A 22599-nucleotide genomic window follows, 5' to 3' on the forward strand; every position below is an offset into this window, starting at 1 on the left:
CATTGTGCTGCTACTGTAGTTGTACAGTTGTAGTTCATTTTCATACACTTAAAATTAGGGGTTTTATATTTTAATTGAAAATACATTTGAAAACCATTTACCGATTTTTCCAATTGCTAACATACTGAAATGACATGCAAAGCACAATTATTTAAACTGACACACAGAGAGCAAAACCTCGTCTTCAAAACTCTACACACATTTTTTGCTTTACCCACATTTTGCAATTCAAAATGGCACTTTTCAAATGCAGTGAACACGGTTCTCTGCAAAAGATACAACAATGCAAAAGACACAACAATGACAGTCACATGTTTGCCATTTCAAAACACTGCCATTCAAAATGACACTACATGAGCTAATTGACCAACATATGTGCCACCTGGCCAAACACCTCAATGGTTAATTGTTACCACTTCAATCAGGAAGTAAGCACTATGAAAAGATTAATTTAGCAGGGTATATGAGGTTTGGGTGTGTGGTTTTGTGAATTGTGTGAAGTATTTTGATAAAACCACAAAAGTTTGCAAAATTGGGTTTTAGCAATTGGAAGAAAACTGTAAAACCTTTGTTTACAAGAAATATTTGATTGCTGCACTTCTGAAAAGATTAGGTAAGAGTTTAATGCACCAATTTAAGTTTAATTTCACTACTGCTTATGCCCCTGGAAGTCATAAGTCAATGAAGCCTTTCCAAACCCACTCTCAATTTCAATGTCCTGGTGTTAACCAGGCTAGTGAAATTTATGCCGCAATTCAAACGAGACCAAACAATTATTTATCTCTGTCACTTTGACACCCATTCATATTTTTCTTAGTCCCAAGAACTGGAAGCCTGAGGGTGAGACTTATGATATGGCCTCACTCCCACTGACAGCTCTCATGGACTTCAGCTCTTGCTGGGTGGTGGATTGAGTTCTTGCTGAGGACACTGTGCTCTCCTCTGTGTCCTGTCCGCAGCGCAGGGCACGTGGCAGAGCACCCAACAGCGCCCTCCTAAACATGGTGCTGGAGAAGACGTAGATGATGGGGTCCAGGGCAGAGTTCAGGAAGTTCAACCCAAAGGACACAATGGTGATCTGGGTGAAGGTGTAGAAGGCGTTACAGTCCCATGGGCGATACGAGCGGATGACCCACACCCCGATAGTCGTCACCGTGGTGGGCAGGAAGCAAACCATGAACACCGTGACGATAACGACGCACACTCTCATCGCCTTACGCACCTTGCCAGGTTTTCCCATTGTTCGCTTCTTTAGGAATCTGGAGATTCGGATGGAACAGAACATCAGCATGGCCAATGGGAGGATGAACTCCAGCACTGTCAGGATGCGGTGCATGCCGACCAAGATGAGGATACCACGGGACGCCTCTTTGTAAGAAGTGAAGAAGAAACACTGGGTCTTGTCACCGCTGCCCTTGATGTGGCTGTAAGCCAGCATGGGAACCCGAGGGCTGATCACCAACAGCCAGACGAACACCGACACGAAGGCAGCCTGCCGCTTGGTCATGCGGTTGAAGCGGTGGTGAGAGTGGCACACCTGAAACATAACATGTTTTTGTTTTACTGTAGTTTAAACCTGACAATGGATTGTCTCATGCATTTATTTGAAGATATACTCCAGCCATTATTAACCCTTAAATCTGATCTTAGTTTGTGAAAGAAACATTATTTGTGTTTTTTAAGAAATACAAAATATTCATAATCATTCAGATCCATTTGTGCACCATTGTCTGTTATGTTAAGTGTTATTTGCTTGGCAAGTGATGTCACTCAGCGCATCATGAACATCCAAATGACTCGAAAATGGTTGAATCGTTTGTTCACGTTGTGCAGGTAAACATATGCGCTCAAACCATCTTAAAGAATTCAACATTAAATTGTTTCATGACCTTGCCCAGCACCCCATCAACGGCCAAATGACTCCAAAATAGTTGGAATCGTTTTTGCATCGTTTGTGCATCGATTCCAACTATTTTGGAGTCATTTGGGTGTTAATGGGGTGCTGAGTGACCCCAGGTCACTAAACAAGTTTAAAGTTTAATACAGTTTAAAACAGTTTGTGCACAAATGTTTATTTTGCCTGCACAAATGGGCACAAACAAATCAAAAAACGTATTAATTGAAAAATATTAATCAAATTAAAAAAGTTAACTTTTGTTCAAACTTCCATTGATGCTGTATACCACCAGGGTACAAAGATTATTGACCTGGCTTTTTATAAAATGACACATAAATAATATAAAATACACTTGATTGAGATTGATGGAAGGAAGAAGGGACATAATTCTATATTCTCATGGAACAAAGAGAATTAATGATGAATGATTAGGGTATCCTGTACACTGTACAATTTGAGATGTTATGGTGCTCTAAGCTTTGTCACTTACAGCAAACATCACCTCACCATCTGCTAGTTGCCTGTGTCCTGAATACACTTTAAATAAACGAGATCTCTGTGGACAACCCAGGCTCCAAAAACAGCCACAAAACAACTTGGGCAAACCTTGCCCATAAAAACATAACAAACTGTTTGAGATGCGCGTTTAGGAGAGTCTCAATTGCCAAGAGGGAGGGGGAGAAAGTAGCGAGCTAGCTTTCTGTTTTGTTTGAACGTAAACAGAAGTGACGTTACCCAGCATCTAAGAGGATTAAGATTCATCAGTAGGCGTGGAAATGTTTACATAACATGGTCAGTTTTATTTTCCTCACCTTAAAGTAGCGGTAAATGGCCACCACAGTCATAAGTGCGATGCTTGCTGAGCGATTGGAAAACATCAGGAAGAGGTTCATCCGGCACAAGATATCGCCAAACACCCAGTGGCCCCTGAGCAAGGCATCAATCCTCAGTGGCAGACTCACCAGAGCCAGGAAATCCGCAATAACCAGGTTGAAGAGGAACAAGTTGTTGGGGTTCCAAGCCTTCAGTTTAAACCAGAAGATCCACAGGGCGAGTATGTTTCCAAGCAATCCCAGTATGACATCAATGGTGAGGACTGGCGGTAAGATCACGCCTTCCAGTTGAATACCGACTGGTGGACAGCCACTGCCACCACCACCACCACCACCACCACCACCAGGAATTGGAGTTGTGAGGTTTGGCTCTGAGAGCATTTTTGGAAATGAAAATGACAGAAGTATAGTCAGGATTATTAGTCAGGATTGTTAGCACTCCACATAAATAGGAATGAGGGGGTATGACCACAGTAAGAGACATTTTGAAATTTAGGACATTTGCAACTTCCTCTCTACTCACCTTCTTCCTTTTTTCTGTGGCAAGCAATCATGTCAAAAACACAGTGTTTGCAAACAAATCAGTCGAAGGTCAAATGCAGTATTGTAGTACAAAACGTGTCAGACTGTGTCTAATGTTTTAATATCCTGAGGCGCATATCAGGAACAGAAACATGTAACCTAAAAACATAAGCAAATAAGGGGAGAATCCTGAATAATTTGAACCTGGATATTTATTTCTTATGTCTAACAAGAAATTGTATTAAAATAATATAAATGCATGTGATGAAATTAATGCAAAAATTAATCATGTAAATAGCATTCACTTATTAAATGAAACATACAGACAACACTATTAAATAAATCATGAACCTTAATTAAACCTTCTCTAAATATTTATTTAGCTAGATTAGATTAGATTCAACTTTATTGTCATTGTGCAGAGTACAAGTACAAAGACAACAAAATGCAGTTTGCGTCTAATCAGAAGTGCAAAAAAAGCAGAAAAATGCAATGTGATCTACAACGTATAGACAGGTGGTGTTTCAGTAGGATGTTTTAGCTAAGATTTTACATTTCAGTAATATTAGCTGCTAACTTTGGTCATGCTAACAACATCATAGACCCTTGATTACTAACCACGTCAACCCTTTCTGGTAACTTCAAACCTTATCCTTTAGTATTTATAAGTTGCCATCAGGCAGCTAAAGTTAAATGATGAAATACCAATAATTTGTTATTAATAAATACGTGTTTACAATAATATTAGGATATTAGTAAACTTAGCTAGACTTAATGAAATAAATGTTGCTGTATGATGCTGAATTCTTTAGTCATCATAAACCATTTTTCAACAACTTAATATGAACACAGTATAATCAATATAAAAGAATAACAGATGACGTCTAAAACTTTTTGTCAAATTGCTATTACAAATACAGAAAATTCTACTTCAAAACTGTTACATGTTGTTTACATTTTGACCAATAGTAAAAATAGTTTGACAGGACAAACAGGACAACAAACAGCAGGACAAACTGTGAATGGCACAGGCATTTCGAAATGTGGTTCTTTTGTGGGGACAAATGTACAAATGATTGAGGAAGTTTCGAAATCACAGGATTACCATGACCAAATTGTCTTTTCTTATCTGATGTTGGACTTTTTTGCTACAGTGACAAGAGTTCAGTGATCCATTTTCAAGTTTCCTCTGACTCACAATCACAGAATGATAATGGCAATAAAATGATGATGATTCATCCGATTTAAAATGCCCTTGAATGGCAACCAAGGTTGCTTCACAGATATAATGAAAATACAAACAATTTATAAAACACTAAAATAACAGTATAACCATATTAACAACTAATAAAGTAGGTAATGTCACAATTAATAGGCTAGACTGAAAATAAAGGTTAGATCACCTATTGAAATCTGTAATGGATTCACTGTGCCAGATATCAAGGAGTTATGAATCAGGATCATTGTTTTTACGTACATATGCTGTATATTTCTTTTTTTGTCTGATGCTGGATTTTTTTGCTACAATGACACGAGTTCTGTGATCCATTTTTCTGAAGTTTCAAGTTTCCTCTGACTCACATTTACAGAATGATAATATCAGCGATGAGCAAATCTCACCAGTCAACATGCTCACAACTGGAACACTGGGTCCAGCCCACGGGCTGTATGGCCCTGCAGGGGTCTAATGAGAAGAGGGAGAATGTCAGTAAACTGAAGAACAAAATAATAGCCTACTTAGAATAAAGACTTCAACAGAGTTGACTTTATTTGGACTTTCAGTGAATCTACTCACTCCAGCTGTCAGCTGTCATGGACTTCAGCTCTTGCTGGATGGTGGACTGAGTTGCTCTCCTCTGTGTCCTGTCCACAGCGCAGGGCACGTGGCAGAGCACCCAACAGCGCCCTCCTAAACATGGTGCTGGAGAAGACGTAGATGATGGGGTCCAGGGCAGAGTTCAGTAAGTTCAACCCAAAGGACACAAAGGAGATCTGGGTGAAGGTGTAGAAGGCGTTACAGTTCCATGGGCGATACAAGCGGATGACCAACAGCCCGATGGTCATCACTGTGGTGGGCAGGAAGCAAACCATGTACACCGTGACGATTACGACACACACTCTCATCGCCTTGCGCACCTTGGCCAGTTTTCCCATCTGTCGCTTCTTCAAGGAGCTGGAGATCTGGATGGAACAGAAGAGCAGCATGGCCAGTGGAAGGATGAACTCGAGGACTGACAGGATATGGTATGTACCCACCAGGATGGTGGAACCGTCCTCCGTGTATGAAAGGAAGAATACGCACTGGGTGTTGTTGCGGATGGTCTTGATATGGTTGAATGCCAGCATGGGAACCCAAGTGCTGATCACCAGGAGCCAGACAAACAGCAAAACAAATGCAGCCTGCTGCTTGGTCATGCGGTTAAAGTAGTGGTGAGGATGGACCACCTGGAGGAAGAGGACTGTGATGAGAAAATGTTTGATAAAGTCACAGTCCTGTCTTCTTCTTCAATCAGATTATGTTTCAGAATTAGTAAAAAATAAATTAGCATGATCTACTGATTGTGGTCTGGGCCCTTAAGCTCTATATTGCAGGATTCAGTGGAAGACACATGCCCAAGGGGATATCCCATAAGGTGACACCTATTCACATTCAGAGAACATTTATAATCATGCCATTTTTAAAAGTCACACACACTCTCTGGATTGACAAAAAAGTCATTATTACTACAGTTATTATACTGTAGTTATAATATAATTAACTATCTTATGTATCAATAATTGATTGCTATGGCAACTATTTAGCAAACAATTACAACCATTTATCATTAGATTTATTTAGCAAACAATTTTGTCTCTCAATTATAATTAACAATACATAGCTAGCTTCTTGGGTCAAAGTACCGGTAAGTTACTCCTGGTTGAAAATCACTGCTTCAACATTTCTAAAACACTGATCAGTTGTTTGGTATTATCCTGTATCCTGTGATAAATATGTTTGACATGTTGAGAGCTCCGTGTGGACATGACATAATAATAGTTTCCTCACCTTAAAGTACCGGTTAATGGCCACCAGAGTCATCAATGCAATGCTGGCCGAACGACTGGAAAACATCAGGAAGAAATGGATCCGGCACAAGCCATCTCCAAATATCCAATAGCCCCTACGAAAGGTGTCGATACTCAATGGCAGACTCACTAGAACCAGGAAGTCTGCAATGACCAGGTTGAAGAGGAACAAGTTGTTGGGGTTCCAAGCCTTCAGTTTAAAGCAGAAGATACACAGGGCGAGTGTGTTTCCAAACAACCCCAGTATGAAATCAATGGTGAAGAATGTTAAGATCACGCCTTTCAGTTGAACACCGACTGGTGGACAGCCACCACCATCACCATCAGGAATTGGAGTTGTGAGGTTTGGCTCTGAGAGCATTTTTGGAAATGAAAATGACAGAAGTATAGTCAGGATTATTAATAGCAGTCAGGGTTGTTAATAGCACTCCACATCACTCTTTTAAATAGGAGTGAGGGGAGTATACATGACCACAGTGACAGTGTCACTTCCTCTTCTCACCTTCTTCCTTTGATGTAAAAACTTGTTAGATTGTGTCTAATGTTGTCACTTCCTCTTCTCACCTTCTTCCTTTGATGTAAAAACTTGTCAGATTGTGTCCAATGTTGTAATATCTGAGGTACATATCAGGAACAGAAACATGTAACCTAAAAACTTAAGGGAATGTGGTTCCCTTCAACATTGCTCAAAAAGTTGCCTCATGTATCATCCATGTATAGCCTATGCCCGTTGGTGTCAATATAACCCATTTAGCAGTTACACAGTACCAAGCTAGTTAAAAACCAGCTAAAATGGTCTTACCAACAGCTTTACACAGTGCAATATCATTCTGGGCATGCATTGACAGACTTCACTGATGTCAAAGACTTCATTCTCTGTCAGTGTATCATGAGTTTGAAGCCGTTATTATGACTGCCGCGCAGCGAAGCGGCATATAGGATTAGTCGAGTTTTTTTTTCTTCCAGATTTTTTTTTTCTTCAGTAATTTTGTGTCAACGATTCCCGTGACACTGAAAGACCGGGGGGCACGAAACTTGGTGGGCATGTAGCCCCACAAGGATGACACAGAACCATTGTTTTTAGTTTTGACCTGCCGGACTGGACCCCCAGAAAGTAGGGTAGGGTGGACATAGTTTTCTGTGAATATCTCGTGAACTGTAGGGCCCAAGGAGGACCACATTTTTTGACATGTCTTAAGGGGCCATGTCAACCCATCCCATAACCACTCATCTGATGTATAGCCCCACCTAGTTAAAAATGAAAAAGCAAAAATTAGGTGTTGTATTCGCAGGTATCTCTGGCTGACATTAGGGCTGCACGATATTAGGAAAACATGCGATATGCGATAACATTATTGAGTCTTGCGATAACGATATAACTTACGATATTTAATTTAAAAAAAAAAAATCTCCATTCTACTTGCTGCTAGCATAGACTGTAGGGTTGGGGGGGGGATAAATGTATACATGGATTTCTATGCAACGTCATGAAAACATGTGTGCGCAACTAAGAGGCAGAAAGCACCATAGAACAGCATAGAGCAGTGCTCTCCTTGAAAAGAATAAAATGAGTTGTTATACTGAAAACTGCACCAATTCGAAATCACGATGGTTAGAGAATGTTCAATATGTTCAATATCCCTAATGGAATGCATGTCTTCACCAAAAATGACAAAATACAATGTTATATTAATAAAGAAAATGAACGACAAACTCTGAAATATAGCCTGAAATGAAATGGTATATCATTGAGACAACAGGGGTATACAAAAAATTCCGATTATAGCTTACAGCAGCCGACTATTTAGGTTAAGTTTATAACGTTGTGGACGGCCACCAAGCGTCTTCTGCCCCATGGCTGCACGTGCATCTAGTTTTTGGTAAACGAGAAACCCGTGTATAATTACAGAAATAAATGTATAATTTTCTACATAAAAAATATAAAATATTATGTAGCCTAGGCTATATATGGCCTGATGAAAGTGGACAGCTGAGACCTACTGACTAGGCTATCGAAGTTGTGTGGAAAATCGGATAGACAGCCAATCTGAACACTTGTGCACCAACCAGCGGAATATTCCACATTGCCAGCCTTCGCTGGGCCTAGCAAAAAAGCTACTTAAGCTATATCGCGGCGGTCACTCATCTAAAATCTTAAGTAGCCCAGTCTGTAACCTCATACGCTGCGCATCCAACGCTAGACTATGAGGGCAGCAGAAAGTGAAAGTAAGGGGCTGCGATCTCACAGTCCAACGAAGTAGACTAAACAACTTTTACAAATAATGAATCCTGATTACCTCTCTGCTGCTATCTAGGGCTTTTGCTAAATGCAAATCATGAAATACAAGCCTTACAGTGAAAGACATATCTTCTGATCCTATAACGATAACGAAAGAAATTGTTTATTTTAACACGGTGGAGAAGGACGCATTTGGCGCTGTGTTTGTAACACGTCATCCTTCATAAAACCAAAATATTTCCTTTCAGTCACCAATCCCTCTACTTCACCCAAGTGTAACCTACCTTGCTCACTATCTTCAGCCATCACGACTTAGCTCCCACCAACACCTAAAACACCGCGCACCTAAACTGGTAGGGGATCAGCGGGCTTCTCGGGCAGCATGACCGCATCGGTTTGGTAAAATATGTTGACATTCAAAAATGTAGAAAATGTATCAAAATATATCGAAAATTAAGTAATCTTGGCGATATGTCTATCGCAAGCATTGATATCGCGATAACGATAGATTTTAGATATATCGTGCAGCCCTAGCTGACATGGTCAAAACTGCACGAAATTGGAGGTGTCATTATGACACCCAGGGCCGGCGTAGTTGTGTAGGGCCAAGCAAGTTAATGAAGACTGTCTCCCCTTGAGTCAAGATAGTGACAGGTATAGCGACAGTGTCTTATACATTAAGAAGATGAACATGAAACCAATTTACCATTCAGGGCATGAAAACGGAAGAAACTTCACAAGAATGAACAGCGGGAACAGCAGTCGGCAGAGACGGACTGGGACTAAAAATAGGCCCTGAACTTTCTTCCACCATTTGCCAAAGGTGCTCTAAGCGATGCTGGATAACGTCACTTCTGTTGACTTTCAAACAAAACGGAGAGCTAGCTCGCTACTTCCTCCCCCTCCCTTCCGTGCTGCTCCCGTGCAATTGAAACTCTCCTAAACGCCTATCTCGTCTGTGATTTGCTGGAATAGTTTGTTATATTTTTATGGGCTAGGTTTGCCCAGGTTATTTTTGTTGCCGTTTTTGGAGTCTGGGCTGTCTTTCTGGGCTGGTGTTTTTTACAGTGTATTCAGGACACAGACAGCTAGGTGGTTAGGTGATGTTTTCAGTAAGTGACATAAAATCTTTTAGCCTAAAAAACGCGTGGCATCACTTAGAGCACCTTTAAGTTTCCTGGATCACGCACCCACAGAAAACAAATGGGAGAGCGTGGTGTTTGCAAAAAAGGTCTTTGTAAGACTAACAGACATTGCACATAGGCCTACTGTACAAAGCCTACAATTTGGTCAGGTTGGTGCACCGTATCACCAAGATGTGTATGGACCTAGGGTTAGAGCTATTGCGAATATGTGGTAATTGTTGTAGCAAACGTCTCGACAAGTAGCCTAGACAATGCAACTCATTCTTTGTCATTCAATAATGAGGCAACAGTCTGTTTTGCACAAGGACAAAAAAAAACACTTTTGGTGACACTGAACGGAGGTGCATTTCCCTTTAGTTAAAGCCCATGTTCCACATAATCGTAGACTATAACAGCAAGGGCATGCCAAATGTATGAAGGGCGATGACCTGTATCGGCTACTGTCGGTGTTTATCCCAACATCATGTTTTTATTCAGTCCACTTCATATTGTGCTTTTTAGATGCTGAGGGCCCTATTATGACAGTCTAAAGCAGGGGTCTCAAACTCCGGCCCGCGACCTAATGTCAAAATAATATGTAATTCGGCCCTTGAGGGTATTTTTGATTGTGACAAACAACAACACTGGTTAAAATAGACGATAGATCCCTCTCCTCCACTAATTGCTAGACATCCAGATTCGATTCAAGCCCAAATTCGCTGCACAAAGTTTTCAGGAAATTTTGTGTTACACGCGAGAAACACGAAGACGTGCATTTGTTTGTAATGACACGGCGATGCAGGCCGTAATTTTGCACAAATTGAAGCAGAAATAGGCCGACACCAAATGTTGAAAAAACGTTCACGTGTGATGAAGTCTTGGGAAGGTTATGTTATTCACCTATTCTGATTCTGAAGGAGAATTATGGAGATTATGATCGACTATTGACAGTGATAGTCACGGTGCGTCTGTGAATGGAGGTGCGTCTTTGCGTGTATACGACGGTGTCCACTAAGCATACCATGCTTATTTCGACACTTTGCTCAACATAGCTGGAGGTGGCAGTGGTAATCGTGATGATAGTGTCCGTAATGGACGTGGTACAGACAGCAGGGGTAGTAAAAATAGGGCTCTGAAGAACTACAAAGTCACCCACCATAGGAACTGATTTGACCAGGGTACATTATTGTAGGCCGATAATAACGGTTTGTGGTTATAGGCTAGTAATAGTTTAATACTGTGTCTCCATATTTTACTCCATTCCCCACACTTGAAACTTTGAATGCGCGATGCGTGGTACTTGGACACGATTGATTTAATGATTTTTAAATTAATGCAGTTGTGTTGTAATAGTACAAATGCCTCAAACCCAGTTCTGCGAACCCTGTCACCTACTTGCAGACTGACCAATGAATCTGCCACGTCTCTGACTCTAGTAGCCACTGCCACGTTCTGCCACTAGCCTGTTTTTTGTTTGTTATTAATTACAGATGATAAAGACGTACGATTCTTGTCATTTCGTCGGATATGAGCACTTCTACCTCGCATTCGCTGGAAATAAACTTGTTATTAATTTTATTTAAATTATTAAACTTCGGAGCAGGTTCGAGTATGGATGGATCCACAAATAAGTTTTAATTGTTTTATACAACAATAAAACAAAAACAAAAACAATAAAACAACAATTTAACAAATAAAATTGTTTTATTAGTGCGAGAAGGACAGCAGAAGATTAAGAATATACTAAAATACAAATTATACTAAATGATATAGTTCATTCCAAGCATGTAGTGCAAAGAATGGAAAGGCAGATTTCCCCAGTTTAGTTTGTGAAGTTGGAGACTGTAGGAGGGGCGTGTTTGAGGAACGGGTGTATGTAGAAGGGCAAAAGGACAAATACAACTGGGAAGTGCTTCTCGCGATGTCTGAGACTTTGCGAGACTGAAGGTCCTGGGTAGGATACACCGAACTTGCAAGCTGGATATTCTTCCTACAGAAGTACAGTAGGGGCAGGCGAGAGAGTCTTCATTCGCCCTGTAATGAGTCATTTAGCCATATACCGACTTACAATGATGATTAATTAACACGAAAACGTTGCCTGGTGTCCCTTTAAGCCCGCATTCTGTGGCTCTCAGATTTGGTGGTTAGTTTGTACCACTTGACAGGTTCAGTTGTGACTTCTTGAATACATCTCTGATACAGTAGGCAGGCTATGAGATGTTACAGGCAGGTCAGCATAATGATCTGTTGACTGTTTGCAGATTTAGGGCATTTCTCATTGGCAGTAAAAAGCTGTTGCACTCAAACACTGCCCACTTTATCAACGGAGTAAGTGCAGTGATGAAGGAATAGATTAAATAGATAGATATGGAAGGTTTACAAAGTGATTTCATGCTCCCTTCAAAGAGAAGCCTATTTTTTAGTATTTTCAAAATACAAAATTACAGTATTTTATTTTGATACATTGTGCTGCTACTGTAGTTGTACAGTTGTAGTTCATTTTCATACACTTAAAATTAGGGGTTTTATATTTTATTTGAAAATACATTTGAAAACCATTTACCGATTTTTCCAATTGCTAACACACTGAAATGGCATGCAAAGCACAATTATTTAAACTGACACACAGAGAGCAAAACCTCGTCTTCAAAACTCTACACACATTTTCTGCTTTACCCACATTTTGCAATTCAAAATGGCACTTTTCAAATGCAGTGAACACGGTTCTCTGCAAAAGACACAACAATGCAAAAGACACAACAATGACAAAGTCTCATGTTTGCCATTTCAAAACACTTCAAAATGACACTACATGAGCTAATTGACCAACATATGTGCCACCTGGCCAAACACCTCAATGGTTAATTGTTACCACTTCAATCAGGAAGTAAGCACTATGAAAAGATTAATTTAGCAGGGTATATGAGGTTTGGGTGTGTGGTTTTGTGAATTGTGTTAAGTATTTTGATAAAACCACAAAAGTTTGCAAAATTGGGTTTTAGCAAGAGTTTAATGCACCAAGAGTTTAATTTCACTACTGCTTAGTAGTGAAAAACAAAATAATAGCCTACTTAGAATAAAGACTTCAACAGAGTTGACTTTATTTGGACTTTCAGTGAATCTACTCACTCCAGCTGTCAGCTCTCATGGACTTCAGCTCTTGCTGGATGGTGGATTGAGTTGCTCTCCTCTGTGTCCTGTCCACAGCGCAGGGCACGTGGCAGAGCACCCAACAGCGCCCTCCTAAACATGGTGCTGGAGAAGACGTAGATGATGGGGTCCAGGGCAGAGTTCAGGAAGTTCAACCCAAAAGACGCAATGGTGATCTGGGTGAAGGTGTAGAAGGCGTTACAGTCCCATGGGTGATATGAGCGGATGACCCACACCCCGATGGTCGTCACCGTGGTGGGCAGGAAGCAAACCATGAACACCGTGACGATAACGACGCACACTCTCATCGCCTTGCGCACCTTGCCAGGTTTTCCCATCGTTCGCTTCTTTAGGAATCTGGAGATTCGGATGGAACAGAACATCAGCATGGCCAATGGGAGGATGAACTCCAGCACTGTCAGGATGCGGTGCATGCCCACCAGGATGAGGATACCACGGGACGCCTCTTTGTAAGAAGTGAAGAAGAAACACTGGGTCTTGTCACCGCTGCCCTTAATGTGGCTGTAAGCCAGCATGGGAACCCGAGGGCTGATCACCAACAGCCAGACGAACACCGACGCGAAGGCAGCCTGCCGCTTGGTCATGCGGTTGAAGGGGTGGTGAGGGTGGCACACCTGGAACATAAGAACATGTTTTTGTTTCACTGTAGTTTACTGTAAGACTGCATGGATTGTCTCATGCATTTATTTGAAGATATACTCCAGCCATTATTAACCCTTAAATATTATCTTAGTTTGTGAAAGAAACATTATTCATGCTTTTTTAAGAGATACAAAATATTCATATTCATTCACTCATTGATTCATTCCAAAACTGACTCCAAAATAGTTGGAGAAACAAGAGTTGGATAAATATTTGTGTACCCCATTAATAACATTAAATAACATTAAAAGTCATATAATAATAAATGACTTGAAAATGGTTGAATCGTTTTGTGCAGGTAAAATAAACATATGTGCTAAAACCATCCTAAAGATATTTAACATTGAATTGTTTCATGACCTGGCCCAGCACCCCATCAACGCCAAAATGACTCCAAAATAGTTGGAATCGTTTGTGCATCGTTTGTAAGATTCCAGCTATTTTAGAGCCATTTGGGTGTTAATCGGTGACTCCAGGTCACTAAACAAGTTAAAGTTTAATATCTTTAAGACAGTTTGTGCACAAATGTTTATTTTGCCTGCACAAATGGACACAAACAAATCAAAATACTTATATTCATATTTTCATCTTATGGTGTGCCAACTTCACACACACACATGTATTATTCACAAGTAAATGGATTGAAAAAGATTAGTCAAATTAAAAAAGTTAGCTTTTGTTCAAACTTCCATTGATGCTGTATACCACCAGGGTACAAAGATTATTGACCTGGCTTTTTATAAAATGACACATAAATAATATAAAATACGCTTGATTGAGATTGATGGAAGGAAGAAGGGACATAATTCTAATTCATAAGATAATGATGAATGATTAGGGTATCCTGTACACTGTACAAGTTGAGATGTTAAGATTCATCAGTAGGCGTAGAAATGTTTGACATAACATGGTCAGTGTTATTTTCCTCACCTTAAAGTAGCGGTAAATGGCCACCACAGTCATGAGTGCGATGCTTGCTGAGCGATTGGAAAACATCAGGAAGAGGTTCATCCGGCACAAGCCGTCTCCAAACACCCAGTAGCCCCTGAGCAAGGCATCGATCCTCAGCGGCAGACTCACCAGAGCCAAGAAATCGGCGATAACCAGGTTGAAGAGGAACAAGTTGTTGGGGTTCCAAGCCTTCAGTTTAAACCAGAAGATCCACAGAGCGAGTATGTTTCCCAGCAACCCCAGTATGACATCAATGGTGAGGACTGGTGGTAAGATCACGCCTTCCAGTTGAATACCGACTGGTGGACAGCCACCAGGTATCAGAGCTGTGAGGTTTAAAGTTGTGGTCGAGTTTGGCTCTGGGAGCATTTTGCTTTTACCAAAGTAGAATATTTAATAGAAGATTATTTTTTTAAGTTAAACATTTGGGCTTTGCTGGTTAAATAAGAATGAGCTGAAGGGGGATCTGTATGGTCACAAGGAAAGTCCCCCAGGTGTCCCTCCTGGAAATGACGCACTTCACTCAGGCGGACCTCAAGTCAACCTGACAAAAAAAGCAGTCTTTGTCAACCTCAGGAGCATTACTAGAACACTTTATTTACACACATTACCGAGATCACACTTTGAGTAGGCTATAAACACACTATCTACTGTATGACTCACTGACTTGTTTCTGAGCACCTGTAGCATGTATGTGCTATTACAGTATGTGCTATATGTGCTTAGCGCACTAATTGCCATTACTGCTGAAACTCAAGCATAAAGGCAAGGTCATTTAGAGTGCTGAAATTCAAATGATAGAGACTTTTACAGAGGAAAAGGTGACCAAAGCAGTATTTCTAATTTTTTTGAGTAAGGAAACACGTTATATAGAATGTTTTATAGTAGACTGTAAGAACAAAATATAAAACAAATCAAAATTACACTTACAGTTACATATGATACATAAGTAGAGACTATATGATCGTACCCAGCTTGCTATTTCAACAGACACTGAACACTTGTGTGCCTTTTTAAGTTAAGGCATTGCCATTCAAAATGCGAGACATGCCCCGGTTCCAAACGAGGGCATTGGTTATGATGTTAATGAGATGCTGTGACTAGACCCAGATTAAAAAAGATGTGGTCGCAGTCTGTTTTTAACTATCATATTCAACAGCTCAATTCACAGTGGGTGTTTGCTTTAGATTGCTTTGGCACTATCTAAAATTCCATGCAATAACCACAAAATGTTACACCAAACAAGCAAAACATTGTACATCTCTTGCAAAAAGCAAACAGTTCTGTCAAAAATTGTTTTTTAGAATTGCTATGTGCTTATGGTTCAGCTTTGGGTAACACTTTACTTGACAGTATTGACATGAGTGACATGACACTGTCATGAACACATGACACTGTCATGACACATGAACCCTAACCCTGATCCTGACCTCTAACCCTAACCTTAACTCTAATCCTAACCCTAAAGCTAACCATAACCCTAATCCTAACCCTAACTTGTTATGACAAAAACCGAATGTCACTTAATAACAGAAGTGTTATGTCATAAACGTTTATGACTTGTTTATGACACATTCATGACAGTGTCATGTCACTCTTATGTCAATACTGTCAAGTAAAGTGTAACCCAGCTGTGCAGGTCGATAGACAAACTACATGAGTTAGTAGTTTCAAAAACTAACTGCAAGAGTTAGTTTTTGTGTCTCAGCTGTTTTTCCAGAGTTATCCCCTCCTTTTCTAAAACTATAAATCATTTTTTTTATTTTTTTTATTTGACTTTATTTGAGTGTGATAACACCAAAAGGGTCCACAAACTTACTTGTATAAGAAGCGTTCTGACCGGCCCCAGCTGTGGCGCAACTGGCTGGGGCACCTGCACTGTTAGCCGGCGACCCAGGTTCGATTCCCGCCCCGTGGTCCTTTCCGGATCATACCCCGACTCTCTCTCCCACTCGCTTCCTGTTCTACTGTCCTGTCACATTAAAGGCATAAAAAGCCCAAAAATATACTTTAAAAAAAAGAAGCGTTCTGACCTAGTTCTGTGTCTGCCATGATGGTTTTTACTCTGTCCGTTATCTTTTTGTATATCTGTATCCATGTTTCTCAGTCTGAAGCATTGTTATCACTGTCATGTTCACTTATTGTCCTAAGTGTTGTCTGTGTGTGTGGAAGTGTTGTCTGTGTGTGTGGAAGCAGCGGACTCACTCTACTGCAAACCAAATCGACTATCCTTGGGTATAAATAAAAAATAAAGTTACCTTACTTACCTTACCTTACCTTATACTGTATATAAATCAGGTAGCTAAGCATTGTAACGTTTGCATATTATTCACCAAAAGGTTTTAGAATAATAAACGTAAACTAGAAATGCAATTCCAAGGAATTACCAGTGCATGAAAATGCTAAAGTTGTGATGTAAAATATCATGTATAGTTAAAACAGATAATACAGAGATGGTTACTAGGGTGATGCTAGGATAGACATGGTGGTTGCATAGCTTAATAAAAGTTGATAGTTTAAAAGTAGACTGTTTAAAAGCTGAATGTAGATAGTTTAAAAGTTGTTGATAGACAGTAGATAGTTTAAAAGTTGTTGATAGACAGCTAGTTTAATAGAAAGTTTAATGATAGTTTAAAAGTAGACAGTTTAAAAGTAGACCGTTTAAAAGTTGAAGGTAAATAGTTTAAAAGTTGTTGACAGACTGGAAGTTGAATGAATGTTGATATTCAAATAGTTTAATGGCTGTGTATAGGTAGATATTTGACGATAACTGAAAGTTGGAATGGCTCTAATGTTTGCTAGCAGTTATGCTAAGATTTTTAACTATGCTAACCATGCTACTTAGCTAATGTTTTATAGCAGTGCTAGCAATGCTAACCTGCTAACCATGCTACTTAGCTAATGTTTTCTAGCAGTTTAATGAATGTTGATATTCAAATAGTTTAATGGTGATAACGGAAAGTTGGAATGGCTCTAATGTTTACTAGCAGTTATGCTAAGATTTTAAATTCTGCTAACCATGCTACTTAGCTAATGTTTTATAGCAGTGCTAGCAATGCTAACATGCTAACCATGCTACTTAGCTAACTTAACTAACATTTTCTAGCAGTTTTGCTAAACATGCTAACTATGCTAGCAGTGCTAACATGCTAACTATGTTAACCATGTGACTTAGCTAACCAAGCTTATCATTTTAGTAGTTATGCTAACTATGCTAACTATGCTAACCATGTGACTTAGCTAACCTAGCTAATCATTTTTAGCAGTTTTGTTAAAAATGTTAACAATGTAAGCAATGTTAACATGCTAACTTTGGTAACCATGCTAACTAGCTACAGTGGGTAGGAGTCATAGTTGATGAAAAGTGTTGACATAGTTGATGACAAGTTACATTACATTTAGCAGACACTTCTTGACCAAAGTGACTTACATATTTCAGCTACTGTATATTACAAGGGATCATATTGTCCCCATAGCAACTTGGGGTTAAGTGCCTTGCTCAAGGGCACAACGGTGGAAGCCGGGAATTGAACCGACAACTTTCAGGCTACTGCACGCTAGCCCAGCTCCTTAACCACTACACTACCACCACCCCTATTAAGTTAAAAGTTAAAAGTTGTTGATAGACAGCTAGTGAATGTATATAGTTTAAAAGTTTAAAAGTTGAATGTAGATGGTTTAAAAGTTGTTGATAGACAGCTAGTTTAATAGATAGATAGTTTAAAAGTAGACCGTTTAAAAGTTGAATGTAAAAAGTTCAGTAGTTTAATGGGTTACATTGTTTAACAGTGGATTATTGTAGTGAGGACTTTTATTTTGACACAGTTTTGGGCAGAGGAAACAGTTGAATAGGATGTGTAGTCTTAATTGACCCAGATTGTATGCTTAAAGCCTGAGGCTGCAGGTGGCCTGAACACCTGCCATAGGATTCTAATTGCTTAACGGCGGTATTATGATGTCACAATCGGCAATGTTAAGTCTATGGGGATTTTTAAAAAGTTTTTCTTTAATAGTTTAAAAAGTATAAAAGTTTCAAAGTTGAAAAGTCATACCAACCCGATCTGTTTGAAGACCTACGTTACAAAGTTTGAATGAAGTTTCTAAGTTAAACTGTTCAAGAGAAATTGCATACGGAAAAAGTGGTAAGCGGAATAATAATAAGAAGAAGTTGCCTAGGAAGAACAGTACAGTGCATTTTCATGCACTGTAATTACTTGTAGGCTCATCCATAGAACGTTTATGACTAGGCTTCACGCATCTTACAAGATACTCGAATTACTAACAACAGCATTTGCTATGGGAAAGACAACGTAGGCTATATTATTTTCAAGTTTAGTGTGACCACGACGGTTAATCTAAGACCCTTGAAACTAGGTATACAGATGTCTATATTTACTCTTCTGCCAACATGTCACAAGGTCTAAACAGTCGTCTTTACCTCAATGCAGTCAGTGCTCTCACTTCCGACATATAAAGAAGGGAAAAGCACCTTTAAAGAGAGGTAGGTCTACTTACCGCAATTCCAAGCCCGGGGGGGGGGGGGGGGGGGGTGTCTCTCCCTTTCAAGGCTGACCAGGTAAAACTCTTTTAACTCCTTCTTTTACTAGTTCTACTATATTCTAAAAAGAATTACAGGGAAAAAATGTATAAAATGCTATAAGGTCCCTACTGTAGCTCTACCCTAATGACAGCAAAAAGTTGTCAGACAACAACCCAGGTGAAAAACGGAGCCGAGCCCCGATGTGTCTCACACCTTACTTTTTATAGTTATTCCCTACTTCTAAATATGGTAAGTAACTATTTGCCCATTGCTGATTGGCTAAATTTATTTGAGACAGACACTGTAGTCTGACCTTGGTTTAACAATAGGCCTACACAAGATTCTGGTTTGAACCAGTTTTGACCCTGTGGTATCATCCATTCACCTTTCTAACCACAATGTCTCCTAGAAGCGGTTATCTACTTCAGGCCTGCACACTGCCATACCTGCACACCTTCCATACACTGCACACAAGCATGATTATGTCTAGTGATACTTACAACACACATTTTAAAATATGCTTATTTTTCAAACAGGATTATATATCTGATATCTTTTCATTTATCTGTGCCTTCTCTTTCTCTTCTCTCTCTCTCTCTCTCTCAAAGAGGTCACATCTTGTGGTTTTGGCTGCTTGAGGCAGACAGGCGCAACTAACTTCCTGTATAGTCTGTAACAGACAAGTACTATTAAAAAAATGAACAACAAAAATATATATACATAAGCTGCCCCCAAAGGCTAAACTATATGATATTTAGTTGTAAATGCATATTCCAGTCTACTCAAAACTGCACTGATTGACATTGTTTTGTTCCACTCAAAAATGTTGACTTGTTAACATCTAAAAACAGACACTACATGTAGGTTTAAGAGTACCAAACGCTCCTTTAACCTGTTCCCTTGCTTTGTCAATCTGTGCACACAGCTTTCAATATGTCTTGTTTCCTTACAAGTAATCCTTACATCAGAAGACTTTGACAAGATTTGGGAAAGATTCTTGAAAGAATGTATTATTTTCAGTAAAGCTTAATTCTAATCTTTCAATTCCTGAAAGATTAGAATTAAAATATTCTAATCTTTCAGGAATCTTTCCCAAATCTTGTCAAAGTCTTCTGATGTATGGGATAGCATTAGTTGTCTAAGAGCTTGTGCAACATGTCTTTCCTTCCTGTTGTTTAACAATACAGTAAGGGTTTTGCTGCATAGCACCTCTAACTCACAAGTAACGGGTAATAGAAAAATAAGAATTATATATATTATAGCCTGGCCCATGTGGATATTGGGTTGGTCTTTACATTGACATGTGTCTCCATCTACTGGTAGAAAATAATGTCACAGGCAAGGCAATTATGTGCATACAGAACACTGCCACATCACATCTTGCAGTAATACTAGAAGGCATGTTTACTTTGTGTTGCACAACTTCCACCGTATCAAGAAAGTGTGTTTTTGACACGATTGAATAAAATGCTAATCAAAAGTGAGTTGAGTTATCTTGTATGGAATCCTCATTTTTCACTCATAACTGTAATATCGTATTAAGTGCAAGCGTAAGCCCCTAATGATGATTTAGAGGAGTTGTTCAGAACATGCTGTTGCACTTGGAGAACAGCTGCGTAATTTTAGTCAGACATTGAGCAACGGTCTCCTGTGTATTTCTCACAAAGTTAGCAATCAGAGGATCATTAGTTTCATCTAGATGTCCTTGATGATTTCTTGGTGATCGGTTACAAACAGCATATATCTTGACATCTGCTCATAAACAATGTTTTGGTATTCTACCATAAATGGTTGGTACATCAACCTGGTACAAACAGTGCTAGTTGTGCATACACTAGTTTTTATTAAGTTATGAATTTAAGTATAAGTATATATATATTCTTTTGATCCTGTGAGGGAAATTTGGTCTCTGCATTTATCCCAATCCGTGAATCAGTGAAACACACTCAGCACATAGTGTACACACAGTGAGGTGAAGCACACACTAATACCGGCGCAGTGAGGTGGGTTAGGTGCCTTGCTCAAGGGCACTTCAGCCGTGCCTACTGGTCGGGGTTTGAACTGGCAACCCTCCGGTAACAAGTCCGAAGCGCTAACCAGTAGGCCAGGGCTGAATTTGGCTTGCCATATAAAAAACTAGTACTAAGTTTCTGCATCTATAACACCAACACAAGAGTTACACAATCAGGACATGATTTAGCCAAACAGTAGAGTGTGTAGAGAGTCAGTATCTAGAAATAACAGACACTCTGTGGTAAAAGATTCTGTTAAGTTTTAATAAAAGCCAAGTCAAACATTAAAATACTGAAACGGCAACGTTTTCCTAAATGTTTTGTTCCATTTTGTACAAATCACAGTGGTTCAAAAATATTACAAAGGATTTTTTAAAACATTTTTACCAGCAGCAAAACATTCTGATTGTTTAAAAAAGCCCTTAATAGTGAGTGGTGTGTGCTTTTTTTTCAAGTTAATAATTTTATCTATGTAATACCACAAACAGAACATCTCAACACAATGGAAGAGAAAAAGAGAAAAGTGAGAAAAACAAGGGATAGAGAGAGATAGAGAGAGAGAGAGAGAGAGAAAAGAGGGTAAAAGTGCATAACATTTCATTTTTTTAAGTCCCACTTTTGAGAGACAGACAGCATCACAAGCCAATTTAGCTCCTGACCTTTCTGTCTCCATGTGGGATCTTCAACAGACCTACGGGCAGGACTACTCTGAGCAGACCAGCTTTACAGTAGCAGCCATAGGCCATGCTGGCACGAGTGAGAGTGAGCTGGGAGATTCATTGCCAATGAGGAATATAAGGCCACCACTACCGCCTGTTCTGAGATCAAGGCATTGGTGTAAGTGAAACAGCAGAGGGCGCATTGAGAAAGCTCCCACTGATTAAGTGTTTGCGTGCCCATGGGTGAATATCAATATAGTCTGGGTCTGGAGAACAATGTGTCCAAATGTCTACTTAAAATAGCATAGTGCAGGGTGGATGTGGGCAGATCATTAGAAGTAGTTTGTTTCAAATGAGTGCTGTTTGATTAAAACACATGTACACTCTGTGGTCGTCAAACAGGCCACGGAGCATAGAGAAAGAAGCTCAAGTAAGGCAAAAACTAAGGAGGGAAAGGATTCACAGATCTCAAAATGAAAAGCAACAGATAAGAAAGGAAGGCAGGGGGGAAACTCATTTCTCCAGTCTCTGGCTGTATACTTATAGAAATGGACGTATAACAACGCTGTGAAGTAAGAGCATAGATAACAAGCATTAACACAACTGCACAGATTGCTTTGTATTGTCAACAGGCACTAAGAGGGAAGAACTCTGGTCAGCTGCCTCTGGATAGTATGAGCGTCTGTGTGTGTGTGTGTGTGTGTGTGTGTGAGTGTGAGTGTGAGTGTGAGTGTGAGTGTGAGTGTGAGTGTGAGAGAGAGAGAGAGAGAGAGAGAGAGAGAGAGAGAGAGAGAGAGAGAGAGAGAGAGAGAGAGAGAGAGTGAGTGTGTGTGTGTGTGCGCGTGTTGACTAACACTACATCTAAATAAAGGTCAGAGGTCTTGTATCTGTGTTCCAGTTTAGGAAGAATTCAGGAAACAAAGTTCTAAAGACATTGGGTTTT

General features: G+C 39.7%; 3 protein-coding genes across 3 annotated transcripts; all 3 read right to left on the minus strand.

The window, feature by feature from the left end:
- Window positions 1–604: 604 nt before the first annotated feature.
- LOC121715751 lies at window positions 605–7297 on the minus strand. The gene is given in 6 exon segments (XM_042101665.1): window positions 605–1537; window positions 2710–3101; window positions 4873–4926; window positions 5048–5100; window positions 5102–5697; window positions 6299–7297. Coding segments are annotated over 6 exon segments (2166 nt in total). The 5' UTR covers window positions 6680–7297; the 3' UTR covers window positions 605–847.
- On the minus strand, window positions 4855–13379 carry LOC121715754 (hydroxycarboxylic acid receptor 2-like). Its single transcript, XM_042101669.1, has 2 exons — window positions 12811–13379; window positions 4855–4936 (listed from the first exon to the last, which is right to left on the minus strand). Exon 1 carries the CDS (start codon window positions 13365–13367, stop codon window positions 12819–12821), a length of 549 nt encoding a protein of 182 aa, XP_041957603.1. The 5' UTR covers window positions 13368–13379; the 3' UTR covers window positions 4855–4936; window positions 12811–12818.
- Window positions 13380–16360, minus strand: LOC121715708 (hydroxycarboxylic acid receptor 2-like; the record flags this gene model as incomplete). The annotated part of the gene is made up of 3 exons (XM_042101598.1): window positions 16265–16360; window positions 14425–14989; window positions 13380–13466 (listed from the first exon to the last, which is right to left on the minus strand). Coding segments are annotated over exons 2-3 (477 nt in total), but the record flags the coding sequence as incomplete, so codon positions are not given.
- Between the last annotated feature and the right edge of the window lie 6239 nt (window positions 16361–22599).

The sequence above is a fragment of the Alosa sapidissima genome, chromosome 8 (assembly GCF_018492685.1).
Source record: "Alosa sapidissima isolate fAloSap1 chromosome 8, fAloSap1.pri, whole genome shotgun sequence".
In the NCBI taxonomy this organism is placed as follows: domain Eukaryota; kingdom Metazoa; phylum Chordata; class Actinopteri; order Clupeiformes; family Clupeidae; genus Alosa; species Alosa sapidissima.

Coding starts and splice junctions, on each gene's coding strand:
- LOC121715754 (XM_042101669.1), bottom strand. CDS start 13,367: ATGCTGGCTTACAGCCACATTAAGGGCAGCGGTGACAAGACCCAGTGT.